Raw genomic sequence first — 24,914 nt, forward strand, 5'->3', positions numbered from 1 at the left:
TGCCAGAAGTTTTACAACAAACAAAGTTTGATAAGACAAATTATCCATGTACATCAATATGAATTTATGAAAAAAGGAAAAGAACTATGACCTGTTTTCTTTTGATACAACCTAAGGCCATTACACCAAATTTGTCGTTTTGATTTTATTGCCCCCAAAATCCCCAACTAATTGACAAACAAACAGAAAAAACAACACTGCCTATCATCCCCTCTTCCTTTTTCACTTTTCTGGCTGCTGACGAAGTGCTACCATAAGGAAGTCCAGTCACCAACTTAGCCTATTTCCATATCTTAACACATATGTCATGACTCACAGAGGCAACAATTCCAGTGAAAGGTGATTGTACCAAATATGCAACCGTGCCTTCACGTGCCTGAACCATCATGTACCGGTTCTCAGCCGTGTCCCACAGCTCCAAAGTCTGCAATTATTTGAAAATACATTAGGATCAGCAAAAAAACATATTCAAGCCTTACAGATGCGTCTTCTGAAGTCTGCAAGTGAAAACTACACAACATATGACTGACATTGATAAAAAAAATATTGATATTTCAAACGTCACAAGGGATCTATGTCATGGGTAATAGCATTGAGACCAATTCTCGGAAACAATTCATCCATGCTTCCAAGACCATCTTCTGGAGCATCCAGGAAGTAGGGCAACCACATTAGATGTGTGGAGAAAGCTAAAAGAAAATGAAAATGGAAATGATAAATTCACCAATTTCGCATTGATTTTTGTTTTTCCTTCACGTAAAGAGATTCCAATAATAGCAAAAGAAGTGTGACGGTTGAAAGGCGCATTTCTTTTCTAGTTGATAGAAACAGCTTCAGACTTTTTGACCAACAGGTGCCAGTGCGCCGATGGTCCTTGCTCCTCTTCTGGGGACATTATGAGCTCATGGTGCAGTATGATGAGCCCACCCACCAGCACATGCACACATATCCACACATATCCAAGAGGATCGTGGTGGGTACAACAAGCATGGACGAGTCGCAGTTGGTGTGCCAGGCATTCTTTTGCGGCTGCAGACAGATCTGCTAGTGCAGATGACAAGCTTACGAGCTTTATGCTTGGAGGCACCCTGAAACTGAACCAGGACACCACGTTGTGTGGCTCATTTCAAGACCACACATTGATCTAATAAAAACTACCAAAAAAAACACTAAAAACTTGAGAACTCCCGAAGTTAGAAGTTCATTTTAACTCCACCAACAGAGAATGTGTTCCTATGATATTCTAAACTGCAGAACATGATACAGGTAAGCTGAAAAAGCAGAAGAACAATCAAATAATGCAGATATTTTTGCTAATGCCAGCAAAGATTTTATAGCCATGCCAGACAAGTTCTTAACAGGTGTACTCAGCTTTCTTAGTGCTGAACCATAAAGAAATGCTATGTTTCACTTTCTATGGCCAGACAATTGTAAAAAAAGAAGAGTTTTGTATGAGACAGATGCGAGAGGGATAATGTACAATAAAATAGTCCCACTACAGAATGATGCCTTTAGATGGCAACTTAATGATGGCAGATTTTGATCCATATGTTTTTCTCCCAAAAAGGAAAAGACATAAAACTTTCATATGACAGCCAATAAGTTAACATTTTAGATTCTCTGGAATGGTAAAAAGTTCATCTTTGTCGGGCCAGAAACAAGCAGGACAGAGGAGCAGCCAAAAACTATCCAACCAGGTAGGATAAACATATAATAGGATTTTAGCCTTACACTGTGTTCCAACAACCTAATAGCTAGGTTCACCATCTCAGTACCCAACCCCGCACTGGTACCATCCTATTACAGTGTGGTATGCAATTTGGTATGGTACAGCTTGGCATATGGAGTGTTGATATAGTATGGTACAATATACTGATTTGGCACCGGTATGGTACTGACCGGTACAACAAACCTAAGTAATAACCTTCCAAAATTCCACAGATGGCTATCGCAAGAAAGAACTAGGAATTTTCCTCCAACAAGATAACAACATGATGAGAAGAATCATATTTACCTGATAAGCTCCAATGATCGGAAGTTTAGGGTATCTTGGATGGAATATGCATGAACTGAACTGGTTCCTATTGGAGCTTAGCTCATGAATGCATTCTCCTGATGTCAGAGACCAGATTTTAACAGAATCCTGACCAACAGATGCCAGATGATCTCCATTAGAATCCCAACAAATGGAGTGTACCTCCTTGTTATGACCCTGCAATTTAACAAGAAAAATCATGCATAATAAACAGAAATAAAGATAGTATAAATGGTTCACCATGAATATTCTATCATATGGGAAAGTATCAAAGATGTCCATTTTTATTTCCAAGAAAGTACAACTTAGAAGCAATTGTATTACATAACAACACCTGTAATGCGAGTGTCTTCACATTTGTCTCAACATCAATAATCGACACCACATTTTCCACAGCCGCAGCCAAAAGATGTCCAATTCTGGGCTGAAATCTTACTTGCGCTGTACCACCCTGTTTTCACAATAGATCATTAATTTGAAGAACACAGTATGTCAAATTAAAATTACATTTGAAGCAGTGAGTCCAACCTTAGAAACACAAAAGCATGAGTACCGGCTGGCATTCCAGTACCAAATTTCACCATTGTCATCACAAGAGCAGAAAAGATCTGTCTTCTTAGGATGAAAATCTAGTGACCTCACTTCGGAGTTGTGCCCAGCAAACATGTGCAAACTGAAGTTTGGTTACAAAACCAACAAAATAATTGCAGATTGAGGAAGGAAAGGCAATGGTTGGACAAGAAGATAACTGAACTATATTTCAAGCTAAAAATTAGAAGTACATTTGCAAATTAAAAATGCTAGAATTATAATATTAAATGATAACGAAAATGTGAAGTATTATATCAAGCAATGATAATGGGAAGTACTGGGACTATATGATCTCGTAGATACAGGCTAGTCTACCAGTCATTCTGAATTTGGATTTTTATGAAGATTTTTTAATAAGAACACAAAATTGACATAAAACAGACATGTTCTAAGCATCTTCCTCCTACCACCACTATTTCATATCACCAACATAGAAGATAAATCCGAGTTACCAATGGCACACCTCTATCAGTTTGTGTTATTCTACAAGAAGAATAGCCTCCAACTGTCACCGATGTTGGATAACTCATCAGCATGTGACAGAACTCTTGCTTCCTTTGCTATTTAGTTAATTAGCATAAGGCAACTTCAGCTTGAATAAAATTCCAAACTGCTATCGAGTTAGCCTATATGACACGATGAACTTTCATAATTTATTACTAATGCTGAACAGAGGGCAGCTCTAGGGTAGATGCAGAAGCATTCATTGAGCCCAATGAATTCATCCCAAATGCATGAGCCATAAGTCAGTCAAGTCTATGATGTTATCCTCAGGATTCACCTCCTACATCCTGAAAAGCAAAGAAGTAACTCACAAATAGGATGTTGATCTTGGAACCTATGAGGATTGAGTAAAAGAAATAGAGTTAGGATGACTCAACATGACATATACTACGGTAATAGAGTTGGGCTGTTGATCCAGGAATCTGTGGATCAAGGAAAAACAACATTGTTAGGATGAATTAACATGACATATACTACTATAATCGTACACACGTCCATCCCCAAGTTCCACTCCATGATGGGACCCAGCCCTCTTCAACTCCACCTGCAATTTTGATTTTTGGCTGTCCCTCTCTTCTGTCTGTTTCTTTTCCTCCAGCTCCACCCAATTTATCTTCCCTATTCAACACCACCTGTTTGCATGGACATCACACATGCTAGCAAAAACTAGTAATTAAGTGAACTACGAGGTGGAGTACAGTCCACCTGGACTATATGCAAACTGGGTTGTTTTAAGCACACAAGGCTATTCTCCATTTCCATTGTCTTGTTGGGCAAAAGGATGATGCCGATGTCATTCTCCTGAACCATGCTTCTTTCAGATCATTCAGAGATCCAAATCAGTCCAGGATTCTGGTGGGATTCGTGTTCCTGAAATCCAGGACAAGATCCAGACTGATCAAAAATTCCATTGAGACTCACTCCAGCTCTAACCAAATGGGTGTTTTAGCATACATGCATTTTCAGAGCAGATATACTTTGAAAAGAGTACTAGAGATCACAGCTCAACTCACCACACAATTCACACCAGTCCCATGAGGCAGTTGGGATTGGCGTTATACACAGGAGGTTGGTGGAATAGGCAGGGTAGGTGGAATTCCCAATAATTGATTGCCACTTAGGACGGATTAACCAAGTAGTGACAGCACTGGTGACCTTTACCATTTTTCTTTTGGGAATAAAACATGAAAATTTCCACACAACAGAAATATTCATGCTTCTATATGTAGTAGCAGGATATGCAACCAACAAATATATGATCTACTTTATGTCTACATATAATCATAAAGCAAGTATTAACTCGAAAATAACAAAATATAAACACCATTAGGAGTTTAAAGTAGAGATTCTTTACTTCAGCAGCATTCGAAAGTCGCAAAGTTCTATCAAAAGATGATGTAACCAGCTGAGTCGAGTTTGGCCTAAAACATGTAACTCTAATAATAAAAGAGTGTTCCTTGGGAGTGCTCTCTGTTTGTTGAGTATCCATGTTCCAGAGAACAACCTATAACATTAAAGATAAGATGGTAAATCTTAGAATACCAAGTATCAATTAAATAGAAGATAAATTCTAGCGGATAAATGCATGCAACTTTAAGATGGATACATATATCACATAAAGCCACATATGATAACCAATAGCACAATACAAATGACGGTAATATACAAACAAAGATAGCATATTATCATATAATAGTTTACAAACAGAGTTATAAAATAGATGATGCACAGAAATAGAAAAAGATGGACACCCTTTCTCTCTTGCTTGCGCATCTGCATACACCAATCCACACCTCTCCTCTCCCAACAAACCCGAGGACCAACCACTTCCTGGGTGTGGTTCTGGAATTTTCAAAATTTTATTTCTTTACAGCATGGTATCTAAGTCCTATGTTTGTTATGGAAATATTATGGTTTAAAGAATAAAATGATTTGGATGTTCCTTCCCTCCTTTGAGGCTTCTATTGCTTTGCTTTCTCCTTTTCACATTTAATCTCTTCAATCCTATCTTCTTCCGCTTTCTTTCCCTTCATATGCCCTTCTCTTCTACCACAGCAAATAATTTGAGATTGGATCTAAAATTATATCAAAGAAATTCTTAAAAGCAGGTCCAAACTATAAAGGGACAATGACAAATTGAGGCACAAAAGCCCATTGCATGGGCAACCTTGTGACAAGATACAAACTATATAGAGAATCTAATGAAACTGCAAGTTTTAAAGTTCCATATTCACTCCAGCACATGCAAGACCCAACAACTTGTGTGTCCTAGAACTTTTTTAATTTATGATTTATTTGGCAGCACTTTATATTTGTGCAGGTATGTCATAAAAAATCTATGACCATGTTCACCTCCTTAATAGAACATGCGAAATCTAAACATAGGCATAACTTAGTGGTGCAGTGCATTCTTTAGAGGATTTAATTCATAACGAAATACAAACTGAAGCATACTTTCTATAATTGACTGAAAATATTGAACTCTGCTGCTAACAAAATGTAGCCAAATCCTTGAATTCCGCTTTGCTCAATATAACACAGTACCCATGCCATATTTGACACTTTTACTGGTACTTACGCAACACAAATCCTTCAATATATATATATATATATATTAGTATTGACGGAAGTGTCTTTTATTGTGAACGCTATTTAGTTCACCTTCTTCTCATGCCCAGCACTGGTCACTAGCTTCCTGTCTGAAGAGAAGTGGCAGCAAACAACTTTACTGTTGCTTGTATGGATAGAACTGACTTCAGTAAAGGCAAAATCTGAAAGAAAGTGTGAACATGTTAATGGTTATCTAGCAGAAGTTCTGACATGATAAGGAAAATTACTCTTTAAAGACTCTGTGTTGTGTTGTGCAGGACTTCTTTTCAATGCAGCAAATATGTCTCTTGCATCTCCATCTTCTTCTGACAGAAATGATTCCACATTATCATCCAAAGAAACATCCCCAAAATGCTCCAAGTCTCTTGTTGTTTAAAGATGCATATAGTTTAAGCTGGATGAATTGGAAAGGACTTCCCTAGCTTGCTTGCAAATGACATTGAAAGAATTGTACCAGGAGATACCATTTGATTTGATGAAGAAGCAAGTCCACCTGTTCCATCTGTATCATACGTCACCAAACTTTTTGACATGTTGGTTACGCGTTGCAAACTAAACAGCCACTGCAACCCCATCACCAGGTGTATGAGTGGATGGAGTTGATGGAGGGGAGTTGGGAGAAGGTCCAACAGTATTTCCTGTACCAGTACTGTTTGCAGCTCCAGAAGAAGTAGGCTGTTTCCTTCTAACATTCTGGATGTTAAAGCATGTGATTTACAATTAAGGAAATGAGAATGAATGAACTTGGACTCAAGAAAACTAGCTTATGTAGCATAAGCCGACCATCATTGCTGAACAGCTACCAGACTGGACAAAGAAAACAAAATATTTCCTTGAGAGAAGAAATCAAGAGTGATAGATAAATCTGAGCCTATTTGGTACTTGTCGCAGCTGTTGTTGCTGTTGCAGTTCCGATTGTTGCTGATTAGAGGATTGCTGCATCTGGGCCACCTTCAACTAAGAAATTTTAGTCAGTACAAAAGAAGAGATGCAGGGATAACATATAAATAAATATATATAATGCATTTCAAAACAATCTAAAGGCCAAAAGATCCAGCACGAGAACTAAAAGTTCCACAGGAATCAAGATGATACATCTGATTCAAAAAAAAAAAAGCAGAAAGAAAATTTTCATGTAAAAGTAGACAGAAGCGGCACTTGCAAGTGACTGGCATAGACAGAAGCAGTGTAAGAACCAGAGGGGGGAAGAGAGATTAGACTCACAACATTACTGGTATTAGGTGACCCTTTAGAGAACTGACCTTCATTAGACATTCAGCTTGATCCTGTCTAACCATTGGTGAATTTGATTGAATTTGGGAACCGATCGATCCATCATTTCCACTGAGTTGACCATCTTTACCATCCAAACCACCCCTAGGCAAGGCCCTGAATCTTTGTGGATCCAGGGGCATTAGTATCATCAAGAAACAAACACTATCCATGATGTGTTTAAGTACGTCCAAAGAGCCAACAGAAGCAACACCAAATAGGCTCCCACAGAGTATTTGACTTATTGGATGGAAAACATATCCACAAAAACATTGTCTTCTGTTGCAAGCATAAAACTAGCAATTTTTATAAAATTTTTATAAAACACTTCAACTATTGGGCATCATAACCCTCAACCCCTCTCCCCATAATTTTGATTCAGCTTTATGAATCCTCATTTGATAAGCATTCTAATTTAGTGTTATCTCTGATGTTATTTCAAGCTTTTTCCATATTTTTCTTCTAATTTCTAAGCATGTTATCATTAGCCTCTTACTAAAACCTTCAATTTTAGTTAAAATATCATTTTTACTAAATTCACCTCAAAATTTCATTTACATGCCCATACCATTAATTAGAAGCCTAGTTCCTTTATTAGCTTTACCCTAGGATCACAACGTTTGTAGCTAAACTATGTTGCTTATGCAGGCTCTAATGATGAGTTCAAGTAGATTGCAGTCTTTGCTTTTACCCCCATGGGATCCCCTAACTTTTGAAAATCCTAAATTCCTAAAATGCATATAGTTTCTGTATCTTCTGGAATTAAGAGTTTCACCTCTTAGTTGTCCTGCATCATTTAATGTAGCTAACTTTATCAAGACTCTAGTACACAATTTATGTGAAAGGTTACATTCAAGGAGTAGCCAAGCATTCATGCTTTGAAAAGGATTTGGATAAGGTACTAAGCTGAAAGAATAACCTAATTAAAGTTCAAAAACATCCTTATCCCCTTTCTTCTTGTGCGCGGCAATCCTAGTCCATCAAAACATTGAAGGAAGAAAGTTCTCCCCTCCAAAAATATCCAAATTTTCATATAAAATGTGAAGAAAAGTATCATCCTCCATTTAGCTACATGATCATAACTAATACCTAAACAAGCAGAGTTAGAATAGAAGGAGAAAGGACAAATTTCAGAGAGGAAGAGAAACCTAATTAAATTTGCGAATTAGTCCTGCTATCTCGCGTACTCTTTACTCAATTACTGCTATCCCCTCACTCTCCTCTCATCAGTTTCTCAATCAACCTCAAGGTTTACAATAGAGGATGTTATAATGCTTCCGCTATGTAACAGGAATTACAACTTTGACTTTACATTCTTGTGATTCAACCCAATAAAATTATTATTTTTTCAATTAATATCCACATTGTAGGTGTAAAAAATAATTTTCTAAAACACCATCACTTTATCCGGTTACTTGCCACCATATCTTTTTATGATAATCAATAACTGCTTCCATAACAGCCAATGTTTTATTCCCTAACAAACTCAGGCCAACCTAATCTAAGCAAATAAGTGTTGCTATTTCCATTATAACAGGAAATAAGAGTTTCTAAGGGGGCAATTATTTGGAGATATCAGCATCTTGAAACCCTATTGTCCCCCTATCAATTCCCTTTCTATTATTGCTTACTTGCAGACATGCTTTCTCCTTAATAGCTGTCATTCTCCTCTCATCTCCTTCAAATTAATAAATTTTATCATTAAATAAATTTCCTAATTAGCAATGGATTTAGTAGGGAGGACGAATGAGAAAAGAATGGCCATAAAGGGGATAAGAACTCTAATTATCTTTCATAATCAGCCTCCCATGCCCTTCTTTCTCTTTCCTTAATTATCATCTCCTTTCTCTCATCCATTTTTCACCTCACCCTAATAAATACATTTTTTTTAGTTTTCCTGTCATTGCTTTCATGCAATCTTTACTCTGGCTGCCCATTCACCAGCCAAAATCTCTCCCATATGTCGAATTCATGTTTATTTTTTCTTTCTTGCTTACTAGCAGTCCTCTCTCCCCTTAGATTTATTTCTCTCCACTATCTAAAAGTGGAACCTTCCAGGGTTCCAGCCCTTGGTCTCTCTCTCATGTAAAGCAGATTATGTGTTTCTCATTCTAGAGTTCATAAAATAAATAACTACAGGATCTACTTAATGCCTATAATTAATAGGAAAAAATAAAAGCAATATAGGATCTGCCAATTTCCACTTTTGAAGTTTCTATGTAATTTTAGCTCTCTTATCATCCTTGGAAGTTTAAACTGCATGATCAGACTAAATAAAACATTAGATCTTGGGAATCAAGAATTTTAACTATTAGAGTCTGATAAGGCCAAGGATGACAGTCTTATGCCAACATATATTTTTCTCATGTTTTTTGTTTCATGATGCTTCATTCAGCAAATGGTATTACCATCTTATTCTTTTCTCTAGGTTGACTCCATTCTTACAACTCCATGTCATTTCCTCACCTTTTAACTTGATATATACTACTTTCCTTCCTCCGACCAACTTCATCCTTGATGTTCATACAAGCAGAGAATGGCCCTTTGGTTGGTTGGGGTATGTGATAGTGTTAGGATTTATACTCCCCTAACAAGAGTCTCAAATTAAGCTAGATTTGTGACCAATCAAAGTTGCCATTGTAATAGATAGAGGCAACAGTTCTAGTCAAGGTTTTACGTCCCGACGAGACAAGAGGTGTCTCGGCCGTCCCATCCCATTCCCGTGAGAAAACGGGACCGGGATGGAGTCGAGACTCCGAAACCCATCCATGTAGGGAAAGAAGAAGAAAAAGGAAAGAACGAACGGAAGATGAAAAAAGCAAAAAGCGAAAGGAAGGAAAAAGAAGAAAAATAAAAGAAAGAAAGGAAGGGAGAGGAAAAAGAAAGGTAGGAAAGAAGGAAGAAAAGAAAGAGAAAGAAGAAAAAAGGAAAAAAAGGAAGAAAGGGATGATGAAAAGAAAGGAAAAAAAGGAAAGGAAAAAAGGTAGAAGAAAAAGAAAGAAAAAAAGGAACAAAAAAAAAGAAAGAAAGGAGAAAAGAAAAGGAGAGACATGGAGTATATTTATCACGATGCATGATTGGGACGGCTGTCAGGACGGGACGGGATAGCAGGGCATCCCATTCCATGGAGATATCAGGACACCTTTGTCCCACAGGATTTAAAACCTTAGTTCTATCCCTTAAGTAATCCAATTCATGAATATATTTATAATATAATAAATTAATTATCAAATTGAGTTTTCTGTTCCTCTTCAGCACTTATTTTTGCTTTTGGTTTATTGATTTGATAATATATATGAGCTAAAGGTTTATTTTCTTATTCTATGTGTTCCTTAAGGTTTGTTATTTTGTTAATGAAGTTATGTGGGTGACCATGCCCAAATGAGCCATCAACCATGAGCATGTGATTCCTCTTAAACTTTAAACTCTTGTTATTAAGATCTAACAATTAATTTAATCTTGAGATCAAGAAACCAAGGGATTTATCTTGCCTTTGAGAAAAGAAACTAAGGGACCATACATTACACTTTCATTATAAGAATATTAAAACATGAATTTTTATGTCAGCAAGCTTGAGCTACTATAAGACCTAGTAATCTGAAATGAATTTGGAGAAGCACTAAAATTTTCTTTATCGCAGACATGGGTCGAGCTGCTAGATTTCAGCCAACTTAACTTCTATGAACTTCAATGATGGTCACTCTAAACTGAACCAAATCCATAAAAAAATATAAAAAGGTGTAACAAATAATAGTATTACCATGCAATTTTCAGTAAAATGAAACTTTATGCATAATGGCATGTTGTGTGTGTTGGCAAAAGCTTGTCAAAGAGAAACCAATGCAAACCGATGTTGAGCTGACAAATTTAGACAGATTGGACGCTGAAGCAATCAAAGGGAAGGAGAGAGAAACATAGAAGGGGACAAGAGTCACATATTACGTGGTTCAGGCTTCTTTGATGTTCTATTTTATAAGACTCCTTAAAACACATATGGTATTCCTTTTGCAATCCCTTTACTTATTTTGCCTGAAACTGCTAAAGCCCAAATGAGAAGGTTGGAGAATTGACATTAACTTGACAATCAATTATAAGAAATATACCAAACTATGAAATGATCCAAATTCAATATACACAAATACTAAGGCATCCCTCTTATGCAACTAGCCACAACCTAACCAGCCATAATTAGAAGTAAGCAATGGTTGACTAGGTCATCTGCCATAAGTGACACCACAGCATTACCCACTAGTGGTGAGAAATGACCATGGATTTGACTAGCTCAACACTTTTTTATGTAGCTACCCAAGGTTTGCGGACTTGATACTGAAACCCGTACCGATTGCCGGCCCATACAGTATGGTACCATACCATATTGTACTATACCATACCAGACATTAAAAAATCAAAAAAAATCTCACCCAACAGCACACAAAAAAAAAAAAAAAAAACAAACCAAACCGGCCCTAAATCATACCGAACCAACTGGTTCGGTCTAGTTCAAGCCATTTTCCGAAAATCCGGCCTGAATTGGATCGGTTCCCCGTCGATATGGTACGGGATGTACCGACTGATTCGGACCGATACAGAATACCATATAGCTACCTCTTTGGTTCTACTAAAAGTATTGTGCAAGTGCACCATACCATCCAAACACAATGATGGTTGAGGCCTTAACTAACACCAGAGATGTCCCTTTAGTTGGCCCTTACTCTACCAAGACACTAAGTGATGCTTTAATTAAGGGTCCTAATCGTCAATTCTAGGTGACTATGTTTTGACTAACAACTTCTAGTTTCCTATGAAACATTTCGTATTATGTGTTGCCTTTTAGCATTTTCTAGTGGCTTTTCATATATTCAGCATTCATCCCTTCTACTCATAGATGAATCGATAGTCTTATTTATTGCATAACCCCACATGCAGGACCATTTTATAGGTAAAGGAGACTTTTTTGAAATTTAGAATACTCTCTTTGAATTTAGACCTTTGATCTTCAAGAATTAGCTTGCTCTTATCTCCCTAGATGAGTTCTTGTGGGTGGCGAGCCTATATTATAATTGCCCTTGTATCCCTTTCACTTATTTACAGTCCAGCATCAATTTGGTATCAAAGCCAAGAAGATGGCCAACCATTGACGTCTGGATGGACAGCTGAAAACCCTTCAATGCGTGAATTAGACTTCCATGGCATCTGGATGAGTAAACAAAAGGAGAGGTGAAACAAGTAGAAGAGCATCTAGCATTGTTATGAACAAGGTTCGCCGTCTCGGTACCGATGACCGTTTCGGCCGACCAGCGGTGCAGTTCGATATCGTTCAGTACTGTATCGAACCGGCAGTGAACCGACGAAGGCACCAAACCCGAATCGGAAGAAGAAAAAGAGAGAAAGAGAGGGAAATAAAGAGAGGGAAGAAGAAAGAAAAAGAGGGAGGGGAAGGAGGAGGGGGCGGGGCCGTCAGACGGCGCAGTCCATGCGCGCAGTGCCGTAGGCATGAAACAAGGGCAACGCCTCTGTTTCACGATTTTTTTTTTAAATCAAAACTTAAGTGAAACTGGTAAATAGTTTGCCGGCTTCATTGATTTTAATTTTTTTAAAAAATTTTTTAAACAGTGAAGCTGGCAAATGGTTTGTCGGCTTCACTGTTGATCTTCATTTTTAAAAAAAGAGGTCGTGTGAACAGAGATGACAGCCCCTATTCCGCGACTGCGACGCCGCCCATGCTGCTTCAGCCACCCCCTCCCCTGACCTCGATGAAACCCGCATCGCTACCGCGACGCTGTCTGCTCCCATCTTCAGTGATCTCTGCCCTTCTCTCTCTCTTTCTTGCTCGTTTCAAAGACCTATCGGGCGAACCGACGAGCCACGGATGCTTTCGCGGCCCTTCGATGGCCGCAGCAGGCCACCGCCGGCCTTCAGCGGCTCCCGCCTCTCTCTCTCTCCCCATCTCTCTCTTTCTCACTTTCCCTCTCTTTCCCTCCACCGGTATACTGTTTGAACCAGCCGAACCATACTGGTACCCCGTCGATCCGGCTCAGTACGAGGTGTACCGGCCAGTTCAGCACGGTACTGCATTCCATGGTTATGAAGCTTTGGGACATGATAAATCTCATCAAGTTTCAAAGCATCGACTTCTCAGAAATGATGAGAAGGTTAACCACTTTCATTATGCTACCAACGGCTTTTGAATGAAGAGGTCCCCCTCCCCAATCATGATACAAAAGAAAGCAAAGATAAACATCATTTCTTCTACAATGAGACTCAAAACAACAAACTATCGGCAGTGATTTACCTCCGATATTTGACATTTATTTGGATAAAGCTGCCTATGATTCACGAGATCTCATCTTTGTTAGTGATTTGTCTTTTAGCAAAGATGAATCTATCTTAATTGATGACGGCAAAATTCATAATGGAGATAATCTCTAGGGCTTTTCTAATGTTCCATCCATTTCCAAGAACCCTTTATTGAAGTACCAATTTTTGACCATGGACTACAAGCATCGAAGGAGAAAGGACTAAACAATTGATTCATTCAAGAATTTGGTTGAATCATCGGTATCAATTTCAAGAAGAAAATTTGGCTATCATACTTTCCCTTTATTTCTTCTATTCAAGAAGTATGTGGATCCTATTTTTACTTGATTCAGAAGAAGAAGAATGAAAGAACTATTTGCAGGTTTTCTTTGAATAAAAGGCTACCGAGTTACATCACCTATTACTAGTGAAGATGTTTGTCACGAAGTGTAAGGACAAAATTAGAGCAGCATGGAGGAAGGCATTCATAGAATTTCACCCTCAAATTCTCAAGAATACTTGAACTTGAGGACAGGTTCTAAAAAGGAGTTTGATACCAGAAGTGTCCCTTGAGTTGGCCTTTGAGCTTCTTCAAGATATTAAGCCATACTTTAATGATGATTCATGTTCATCAATTATAGGTAATTAAGTTTTTGACTAATGTCCTTTAGTTTCTGGTGTTTGTAATGGCTTTTTGTATATTTTGCATCCGCTGCCTCTTGTCAGGAATGAATAAATTGTCTTATTTATTTCAGGGGACATGTCCCATGCTATGCCTATGTATAGGAGTATTTTGTAGGGAAAAGGACAAGTTATTTGATTAGAATCTCGATCTCCATTTCCATTCAGATGTTTGAATTTTTAAGAATTTCGCATGTTATCCCCTTTGAGGAGTCCTTGTGGTAGGCCAGCCTATATTTTAATTGTTTTGTTAGTCCCTCCACTTCTCCATCATCCAACATCATCAAACAAACTAATCACACTCCAACAAAAACATCCCAAAACTTTCACCTGTCCTAAAATTCCTACTCAATCGAATCTAAACTGATTAACAAAGCCCAACCCAATCAATCCAAAATTAGATTAACAAAGGGTTGAGTTGGATTAAGTTAGAGAAATCACAACCCAAAGCTGGGTCAGGTTGGGCTAGGGTTTGGAAATCTAGCTATTAGGTTGGGTTATGATTATTAGCCCTCAACCCTTCCCTAGTTGCTAACCCTAGTAGATTTCTGATAAATATTTCCACAATCAACGTTCTGTTAATCCACAAAAAATGCATTAAATGAAGGTTTCTTTTAGCATGCGAACATTAAAGGAAAATTATGTTTGGTTTAGTAAAATAAATGGGTTATATTTGATTTTGAATATTCTGATAGTTGTTTGAATCATATTTAGAGTAAATGAGGGAGCCATCAATTCAAATCACCTGTATCAAACACTAGAGATATACCCCTGGGTTTGAACATAATCTCCTCCTAAAGAAGAGCTGCAATTTTTGGGCTATAGCCCAATTTGCAAGTTTGGAGCATCAAACAACAATAAATGCTTGATTTATTATCGGTTGTTAAACTTTAAGGAGTCAAAAATGACAAGAACAACTTAAAATAAAGGAACTGCTAGCTAATTTTCTATACTAGATTGTTTCTAGTTCTCTTAGTGTCTTAAACTTTACTGGAATAATTCTTGTAAGGGAATATATTATCATAACTTAAGAAGCATTTTATGATTTTATCTCTTGTTGGTTCTCCACATTGTGTGAAGTTATTCATTTTATAATACATATAATCAGAATTTATTATAAAAAGGTTCCAAACAAATTAGAGATAAAAGTGGACTTGGTAAAAAAGAAAATTGATACTATCTAACAATTTAGATAGTCTCTATTTACTTTACTAAAGACAAAATTCTAAATAACATATTATAATGTTATACTGAGTACTAAGTATGCTGTCCACGTTCTCAATAAATAGACAAGTATAACAACCCTTATCCACGCATCGTTAACCAAATGCATTAAATTTGGAAATCCCTAATACTCATGTGGATCTTATTCATCTAAGTAGGTCTGAAATTTGAATGAGTTTGCTCACATACAAAATTAATCATTAGCATATTATCATCATATATATATATATATATATATATAATAATTTAGATATAATAAAATCCTTGAACTAGGCAAAGTGTATATGAAATATGCAATGAAAGGCTTAGACCCAATGATCGTTGTGCCGATACTAGGGCCTGTACCGATTGCCCGGCTGCATAGTTCGGTACACTCCCATACTGTTCCATGCCAAACCCATATCAATATAGCAAAGAGGATAGGGGAGAGGGAGAATGACAGAGAGGAGAAGAGAGAGAAAGGGGAGGGAGTGAGAGAGAGAGGGGGGAGGAAGAGAGAGGGAGGGAGGTGGAGGGCCGCAAAGGGGCAAAGGAAGGGCTTCGCCCTTCTGTTCCCTTGTTTCATTCGAAGTAGAGGTCTCGAAGGGGATCCTTTTATATTTGGAAGAAATTAAGTGAAGTACCTAATTTTTTTCAAAATAATTAAAGGAGCCCCCTTGCATAATCTTTGTTCCAAAAAATGGGACATCGAAGGACAGAGCCCTTCCTCCATCCCTCCGCCAGCATCCTCTAACCCTCTGCCTCCTTCTCCCTCCCTCCCCCTCTCTCTTTTCCTCTCTCCTGTTCTCCCTCTCCCCCACCCTCACTAGTGTCTCAAACGGAGGGGTGGAACCATGCTGGTCCATCCTCGATATGGTACAACACATCCCGAACTGGTCAATTCGAAGCAGCATGGTGAACCTTGCTGAGACCTATAAGCTGATACAGAAATTCTTATTTATCTTGAGAAAATTAATTTTCTTTTTAGAAACTTGACAAAACTGACCTTCATAAACTTCATTTCATAAAGCTAAACATTCATTTTCGTATTCTTTCTTATGGAGATGAAAAATGATATTCTAAAGTTTGATGAGTTATAGACTTGTTGACTCGACAAGCTATTGTCATGTAAATTGCATGTCGTATGGTCCAACTGATGCCCCACAACAATAAATCATAAATATAAGTATACAACAAATCCAACCTTGTTAATAATTAAGATTTAAAAAAGACCATCATAACACATCGCACTTGTTATTGACTAAAATTTAATGAGTACTTATAACCACTATCTAAAGCCCTCACTCCTTGAACATGGTTTAGTTCACAAACTTGACTTTTGTATGAAAGCTCAAGGAGCTTGTAAAAATAAACAAACAAAAATATGAGATCTCAACTCTTCACCATTGTACTCCACTTCATCCACTATATGGTGGCAACACTTGAGACCACCGCCATCTCTAGCAGCACCTCCATCATCACAACATCCTTGCTAATCACCACCCTACACCACTCTCTCATCACCTCATGTCCTTGTACACACACCTGGCTTCACTAACGCCCTCATGGAATTAACATGCACCCTCCATGTAGCCACATGGAGTGCCCCATCCGTAATGTCCACGAACCCCTTCTCCACCATACCCCATCACCCTTGTGAGCTCTTCACACTATCTTGCCTCCAACATCGCATGAACCATGGCATTGGTGGCACCTAGAGCACATCATTAGGCTCCTTAATCTTTAAAGGGGGTGATGAAGAGATGGGGATTAGTGCAAATAAGGGGGAGGGAAGGGTCACTGATGCAATGGAGGGTGGCCAGTTCAACGAAGGGAGGTCAGGGAGAAGGGTGCATGAGCAGCAAAGGTGACATAAGGCAATAGTTTCGCCAAGGTCAGTGGTGTGGCGAAGGAGAAAGGGTCGATGTACACAACATTAATGTGTGAGCTGGGTGCCAAGAGTGGCAAGGGAGAGGAAGGCTTTGATGAGGAAGTGGACAGAGGGAAGTGGATGAAGGATGGGGGCAAAGGATGACTTCGACAAAAGCTGATTAGAAGAAAGGAGGCCTCTTTGAAACATTTTTTTAAAATTTTTTAAAGCATATATCGCACCTACAAGCATCCCTACTTTCCTGTGAAAGCCAGGGCCTACTAACTAAACCCACATCCCCTTATCCTTCTATTGACATCAGGGTTCCATTTACTATGATCCCTACATGCTAATGTAAGTAATCAACTCTGGAACTACGAAAAGGCAAATTATTAAGTATCACATAAATCGGCATGCAATCTTGTCTCATACCCATCACCATGATACTATCATGAAATGGTGGTTCATAGCGAGACACCAAAATATCTTAGGTAATCTACAATATTTTCAATAACTATAATTAAAATTATTTTGAAGGCCCCCCATTGGATTATAACATGTATATTGAGAAATTAAAAAACCACTACTATATAGTCGTCGCATTATAACAATTATTTCTTTGGTAGATTGTTATGACAATCATAACATGACAGAAAGAAGAACTTTATTTGCTTGTTTCATTGCTCACTCTAAATCTAATAACAATATATTTACATTTTATCTCAGTTTCTAATAAATAACCTATTATGTGCACAGTAACATATGGAACCACATCATTATTTTATTTTTCCTGTTCATTCTTTCCTAATAGAACAGAAATTATGGACCATCATAGTAAATTGTATCTTACTTCGAGAAAAGTCAAGCAGCGCTTTCACTGAAATACTAGTCATCGTTTCCATAATTGAACATAAGTAATACAACAACAAAACATGATTCTTGCTACCAAACCCTCCATAAGACAACACCCTTTTTTCCCTTTCAATTAAATCAACTCTTTTGACCTTTAATCTAACTGATTTCTTCACATCATAGCCTAAATAACATTATAATGTCCACTATTTTAATTTCACGCCCTCCCTAATATGAGATACACATAATATCAATCATTACTTATCAATTGTTCCATTGATAGAGGAAAACAAGGGAACAAAGCAATTAAGAGAGCCACCACCAAAGAAAAAGACAAACTAAAAGGAGGACATAGCAACATAAATTAAAATAAGGGAAAAGAAAAAGAAAAAAAAAAAGGAATTCCATAGTTGTCCAATGTGTAGCTCCCCAATTAAAATATCCTTTCTTCTGTTCCATCCTAAGCAATGAATGGCAGAGACTGCCCCAACTTTGAATGTCGTTGACCTCTTGCTCAAGGATTGCACTTCCTTAATCCTCTCCTCATCCACCAACTGCTCCTCCTTGCTCCTTGTCACATAATGGACTAGCACCAGGGGCATCTGCATTGTCTTCCTTCGAGTCGATAATTGAAGCAATAACTGTAAGGGAGCAAGATATGTAAGAGTGAGAATGACATAGGCAATGCAACAAGCACAGCCATGGGGTTAGGCAAGAGGGCTTTGACGATAATAGGAATAAACAAAAGAAAAGCCAACAAAGACATGGACAATAGAGATAGAGCATCTTAAATGAATAATTTTCTAAATGTCTAATGGTAATAGGAGGAAAGAGAGAATTTGAAAGAGATGAAGAATCAGGTTTAAATTACTAGTACCAGTTGGTACCTATCCCATATGGTGCAGACTGGTACAGTAAATTACTGTACCGACATATGCCTTCTTTCTGCAATGACAGCAAAATGGAGGCAAAACACCTTGTGTTGGTACAGTACCAGTACACCCTTACCAGTACTATTATCTTACCAACACAATTTGGTAGAAAATGTATGGACAGTAGACAGTAGGCACCAGTACTTAAATCGTCGGAAAGAACGATATAGTTGGAATTTAATTAAATGTTTATAGCAAGAAATTTATATTCAATAAGCCCTATAAGTATAGCATCCAGACATAGAAATGAGCCAATAAAGCATATAAAAAATAGGGTCCCCTTATCAAGAAGTGTAAATAATGATCCAGCATAAACGAACATTTTCCACTCTCGATTCTTACTATACATGGAACCCTTTATTGTTAAAATAAAGTTTCTAAATGTGCTTCTGCACTTATTACAAGAACCACTATGAAATGGCATGTCCATCCTCCAGGATCCTTTGTAATTTTACTGTAGAGCAGCCATTCTTACAATAAGAAAAAAAATTATTATAGAAACTGGGCAACTAGGAGACATTAAATATTGAAATAAAGAAAACCAGAAGTGCTGTTCCAATCCCCAGTCCTTCTATTTAAGGTGCTTATGCTCATGATAACACTCAGTGGACCTACTTCAATGACTCAAATTCAGTTGGTTCTTTTTATCCTGCCACCCAATGTGAGCCTACATGATGTCACTGTCCTTGCCACCTCGTCCATACTACCTCTTTGGTGGCCACTCCACATTTTCAACTTCCTCATCCACCTTTGTAGCTTTACTAACTCAATAATCCAACCATAGGGGCAAGTAAGCTCTCCTAATTAATAAGGACGGCAATTTCATCCTACCCACCGATACCCGACCTGAATGGGTGGGTATTAACCAACCTGATTAAAATCCAGTGTAGGTATGGGTTCTAAAAAAAGTATCCAAAATAGCTTCAGATCGGATATGGATAATGATATGCCCCACCCCGAACCCGACCCCATATAACCTTAATCTAAATCATCCTTTCGAATTTATAATTACTTTATAATATTTATATGATGAGTTCCTTACTTGACCCAACCCGATTTGATCTGCACCTCTACTTAACCCGACCCAACCTGACCCGAGGCGGGTATGGGTACGGTGTTTTTACCTACGGGGCGGGTATGGGTATTGGCCGACCCGAGCCATACCCGACCCGTTGCCATCCCTACTATTTGATGGATCATTTGGAAACGCTCAAATAGTGTCTCATCTAAACAGCTATTTGATGATAGTCATATTTCTACTTTTGTTTTAATGTTTGAACTTAGATTTCAATAGACTTACAATACTTTAGCTTTAGAGATTCATTAGCACATCTTGATCCTTAGGTGCCAATGTGCCATAGTTTTTTTTAGGGGTTTTACATTGTTATTTTCCTTTCTAGAGGTTTGGCTTCCTATACCACACTCCCTTGCATTTCGTAGAAAAGAAGAAGATAGGCTCCATGCATTTGGCCTAATTAAAGATTCAAACTCCAGCCATATGAATGTGGAGTACGGCAGCAAAATTATTCACTCCTATCGACTACCCAATTTCTTTTCCACTCATTGCTCTGCATTTATTGGAGCTCCTAGACTAGGTCATTGACATAGTGGCATTTCTAGACTTACTAAACAGGTTGAACTTGCTTAATTGTCCAAATCCTAAAGGTTCCAACCATGCCAGAGTTTGTCAAAGAACACTAAAGTGTGGTTGAGCTATACAAGTCCACCAATGATGTCACATGAATCTCCACATCTTAGTTGCAGTAATCCTATGAACCGCCACCCCTTCACTCTCAAGTAATCCTTTTTGCTTATACTTCTTGGCTATGGTTTTAAGAAACTATAGGAAACGATATTGATATTAACAAGTTACGAGAAATGATATTGATGTTTAGTTCATATAGCTTCTATGGGTTTTGCTTATACTGTTTACTTTTAAGAAGATTTTAGGGGTTTCTCACCAATGGCCCTACAGATTTTTCTGTTCCATAACTTTCTCATTTTAACCTTGTAGATAAAAATTTAAAAACCTTTTTCACCAAGACTAATTGAGTCGCCTATATTATATTTTTACCCCCATGGAGATTCCCAATTTTCTACTCTTTTAAGGAAAAATAATTACCAAAATTTAACTCTGTTAGCTTTAATATTTCTCTAATTGATGTCCTATTCTCTATTGTTGAAATCCCAATTATGAACTTAGTGGCCTATGTCTATCATGTCATGGTTGCATGTTTTAATTGGTGAGATCTTGAACCAAAAACATCACTAACCTGCAAGGTCTTTCCATACAGGCTCATGAAAATAAATATTTATACAAAACTCTCATGCAATACCATGATATTAGAACTTGTAGTGATTGATGCTTTTTGTCAATACACCATATGAGATCAGTAAGTACCACCCACATCCTAGCTTCAGGTTATGTATTCAGTTGCATTTATCATACTATGTAAAACACATGGATGAGAAGATTAATTTCATATTCTACGTATTAGTTACTTACCTGGAGCACCTAATGCAGCTCTTGCTTGTATGTTTCCCTGCCCATATAACGAAGAGGGGTCCATTGGCAAAGATCTCTGCCCTGCACCCAACTCACTCTTGATTTCCTGCAATAGGTACAAGTAAAATGAATGACAAAGAACGTATGATATGAATAATGAAGCACTAAAAGAGAGGTGGTTAAAAGAATTACATTTGTCTGTTGACTTCGTGCCTGAATATGCTGCAGAGTAGCTGACACACTGCCTGGACTACCTTGGACCAGTTGCCTGCCTCAGAAGCAAAGAAAGAATAACCTACCAACTCCTTGTCATTTAGCATCTACAAAATATTGACATTGAAACAGTGGACACTACCCAGGATAGTTGGTTCCTGACTTAAGAAGGGCCATCCTGTGAGCATCAAGCAGTTGTTGGGATGCCTCAGAATCCACTGAGTGGGGATGCCTCATTCGTTCTTCATACAATTTGGTAGCCAATAAAGTAGCTGGTGGCGTCACCGACATTCCATCAGAGCTCATAGCATTTAAAGTACCATTGAGAGCAGGATGGTTAGCATTCCTACGCATCATCTGAGGATGTTGCTGTTGCATGAGTTGCAATCGCTGCATCTGCAGTTGTTGCTGTTGTTGTTGCTGCTCCCTTGCTTTCATCTGTTGTGCCTTCAAGCAAGCACATATTTTGGTGGAACACCCTCTTGGCAACTAAAACAAGTAAAGAGATTATCGGATAAGAAACATGGTACTTCTTTACGAACATTACCTCTATGTAAGCTGCAGCAACCTCAGAATGCTTTTCATTTGTCCTTGCAATGAAAATATCCCAAAATACGGACCACCATTCATAAAGGAATCCTCGCGGAGCATCAACTGCTGCACACTCAAGCTAAAGCTTACCTTTCTGCCCAGCAAATCTCTTATATAGAGGAACAGAAATTTTCTATCAAAGGTAGTTTATGTTCCAATTGCTGGAATGGCGTGGTTCAGATAAAGGACTTTAATATAAAGTTTCAAATTCATGCTAATCAATAGCCCAAATCAGAAACATTATATAGCATCATATTGTGCCATGAAGGTCCCATTTCAAAATAGAGAATAAAAATGCTTACCCATATCGACCTATATCAATCCATCTCGACCAGCTTGAACCAGTAGAAATGACACAAACCAGAACAAATGATACAGCAATACACACCCCATTACCCCAACTATACCAACAATATCCAAGCAGCATGGTCCGTACATACCATATGCATGCATAATGGCATCTCAATTTTTCATGAGAAACCAATATTAAAAGGAAAAATGAAAAGAAAAAAAATGGAAATCAGAAAGCAATTTGTAATTAAAAGTTTAAGATTGCAAATCAACTAACCTAGAAATCCATGTCCCTTAGAACTTGCAGAAGATTCGATGATGCCAAACCGAAAAAAGAGACATCAATTCTTAAAAAAACTTATCTAGAGATTAAGCAGGATAAAGGTGTAACCAGAGCGTTAGAAATGCTCAACATCTGTGATCCTACAGCCTTCAGAGTTTCCAAAACAAAACTCCAAAAAAAAAAAAATGAAGGTGGAGAAAACATTGGCATCCAGAGTTTGCAATTGTTTGTGACTGGAATTTCTCTCTCAAAGAGAAAATTAGAGTAAAATTAGAGTGAAATGCATGATTCACTAGGTGTAACAGGAAGGCATCAAAACCATCTGTCGTTCAACTTATTACCTCATAATACAACTCAGTAGCAATACATGTCCGCATAACATCATCGTATATAAAAATGTATGTAGATAGAGAGAGAGAGAGAGATTTCTCATCAGCAGTCACAATAATTTCACAAAGAAATTTGAGTTGTAAAACCTCAACATGAACTAACTAATGCAAACATAGGAAGGATTTAAATGACATGCAAGAAGAAATGAAATTTATTACCTACTGGATCTCCTGAAACCTTTCTTTCGGCCATGAAAGCCTTGGCAGTCGTTTGCAGATTCCGTTTCAACAGATAGTCATAAATATAAGCATCGAGCCTGATGAAAAAAGGAGTTTTATAGGTTCAATAAAAGAAACGATAAGAGCAGTAATTTACCTACAGTCAATATCATAGGAACCCAGAAGAATTCAAAGGAAGTAAAGGAAAAAAAAGGAAAGTTTATCGAATACACACATCTTATCTGCTTCCCAGTTATTCTGTGCCATATCGTTAAGCTCCAATCCACAAGACCCAAAGCACAAACGTCACTCCACTGATATCCTCGTCCTTCCCGGGGGGGGGTGGGGTGTGAATCCTTGAAAGCAAGCACAGTTGACAAATCTTGATTTCAGAAATTAAGCCTCCTACACGAAAACCGCTTCAAGATCACATCCCACATTATCAAAACCGACACAAAATCCTCGATTCCGTCTCCTCGCGTCAGAAAACCGTCGTGGCAGGAAACGCGATTTCAGATCAAAGAACGGACTTTCTTTAACCAAGAATCGAGTCCGGGATACCTACCGTTAGCTCCACCCCGCTTCGAGTTCTTGAATTGCGAACCCCCAAGAACGCCTTGTAGAGTTGAAAACTGAAAGAAGGATTACGGCGAAGGAGAGAACCGAATCCCAGAAAGAACCCCTAGGGTTTCAGATTGGAGAACGATCCCTCTCGCAGAGAAGAACAGCTCGGTCTCTGCCGAGAGAGAGAGATGGTTTCTCTCTCGAGTCTGGAGGCAAGAGAGAAAGAGGGAGGGGCTTCTTTTTTAGGTCTTGCTTTCGCACAGTGGTTGGGGCGAGGGTGTTTGGACAAAACTCGTGCGCGTAGGTTGTCGCGTAGGAGGAGAGGAGCCGGGACAGAGAGATTATTGCCTACACTGCATGTAACAGCCGGGCCGTGCACGCAGCCAATCACGGAAGCTGATCTATATAATGATGCATTGAGAAGCGTGCTTAATGGATGGACCCAAGAAAAAGCCAGCGGCGATTACCGGGTCCGTGCACAGCCTGGGCGCCCAAAAATGGGCCGTCGTTGTACAGCTTGAGGCCCAAATAGACAACAAAACAGCAGAAGTCTCCCTTGAAGGAAAGGTTCCGAAGGTATAAAATAGGAGGTGGAGATTAGCTCTTTCTAATCCCATGAAAGAACATCTTCTTGTATTTTTCCAAAAAAACAAAAAAACATCTTCTTGTACGAGAATCCATACTCTCTAAAGTACATCTAGGGTCATAACCTGATAGAATGAGTTTGGGGATTGAGCTTAATTTTATTTTATTATTAGGCATGGATTGGATTCCATATATTGGAGAGGGCTATTCAATTGTAATCTCTAAACTATACCATAATTAGAGACGTGTGTAATATACTTGAATATAATAATTAATAGGATAAGAGTTGCTCACGAATAACGTGAACCACAACAATCACGTTGGAGTCCATGAGGGGACCATATATCAAGAGCATGCTTTTTTTTTCTTATATTATTATATTATATTGAACCTTTCTTGCTATATATCTAATTTTCTCTTTTTTCTATCTTTTATTATTATATATAATCTTAAAACCTTTCTTTTTATTTATCTATTTTCTCTTTT

General features: G+C 38.0%; 1 protein-coding gene across 1 annotated transcript; it reads right to left on the reverse strand.

Moving 5' to 3' along the window:
• Window positions 1-24,160, reverse strand: LOC105044257 (transcriptional corepressor LEUNIG_HOMOLOG). Its single transcript, XM_073255984.1, is given in 18 exon segments — window positions 1-424; window positions 2,015-2,212; window positions 2,370-2,486; window positions 2,564-2,721; window positions 4,487-4,634; window positions 5,792-5,901; window positions 5,968-6,102; window positions 6,195-6,297; window positions 6,299-6,433; window positions 6,623-6,697; window positions 7,003-7,308; window positions 18,471-18,556; window positions 21,354-21,459; window positions 21,546-21,621; window positions 21,709-22,013; window positions 22,114-22,223; window positions 23,280-23,377; window positions 23,515-24,160. Coding segments are annotated over 18 exon segments (2,442 nt in total). The 5' UTR covers window positions 23,547-24,160; the 3' UTR covers window positions 1-280.
• Between the last annotated feature and the right edge of the window lie 754 nt (window positions 24,161-24,914).

The sequence above is a fragment of the Elaeis guineensis genome, chromosome 4, assembly GCF_000442705.2.
Source record: "Elaeis guineensis isolate ETL-2024a chromosome 4, EG11, whole genome shotgun sequence".
Classification (NCBI taxonomy): Eukaryota; Viridiplantae; Streptophyta; class Magnoliopsida; order Arecales; family Arecaceae; genus Elaeis; species Elaeis guineensis.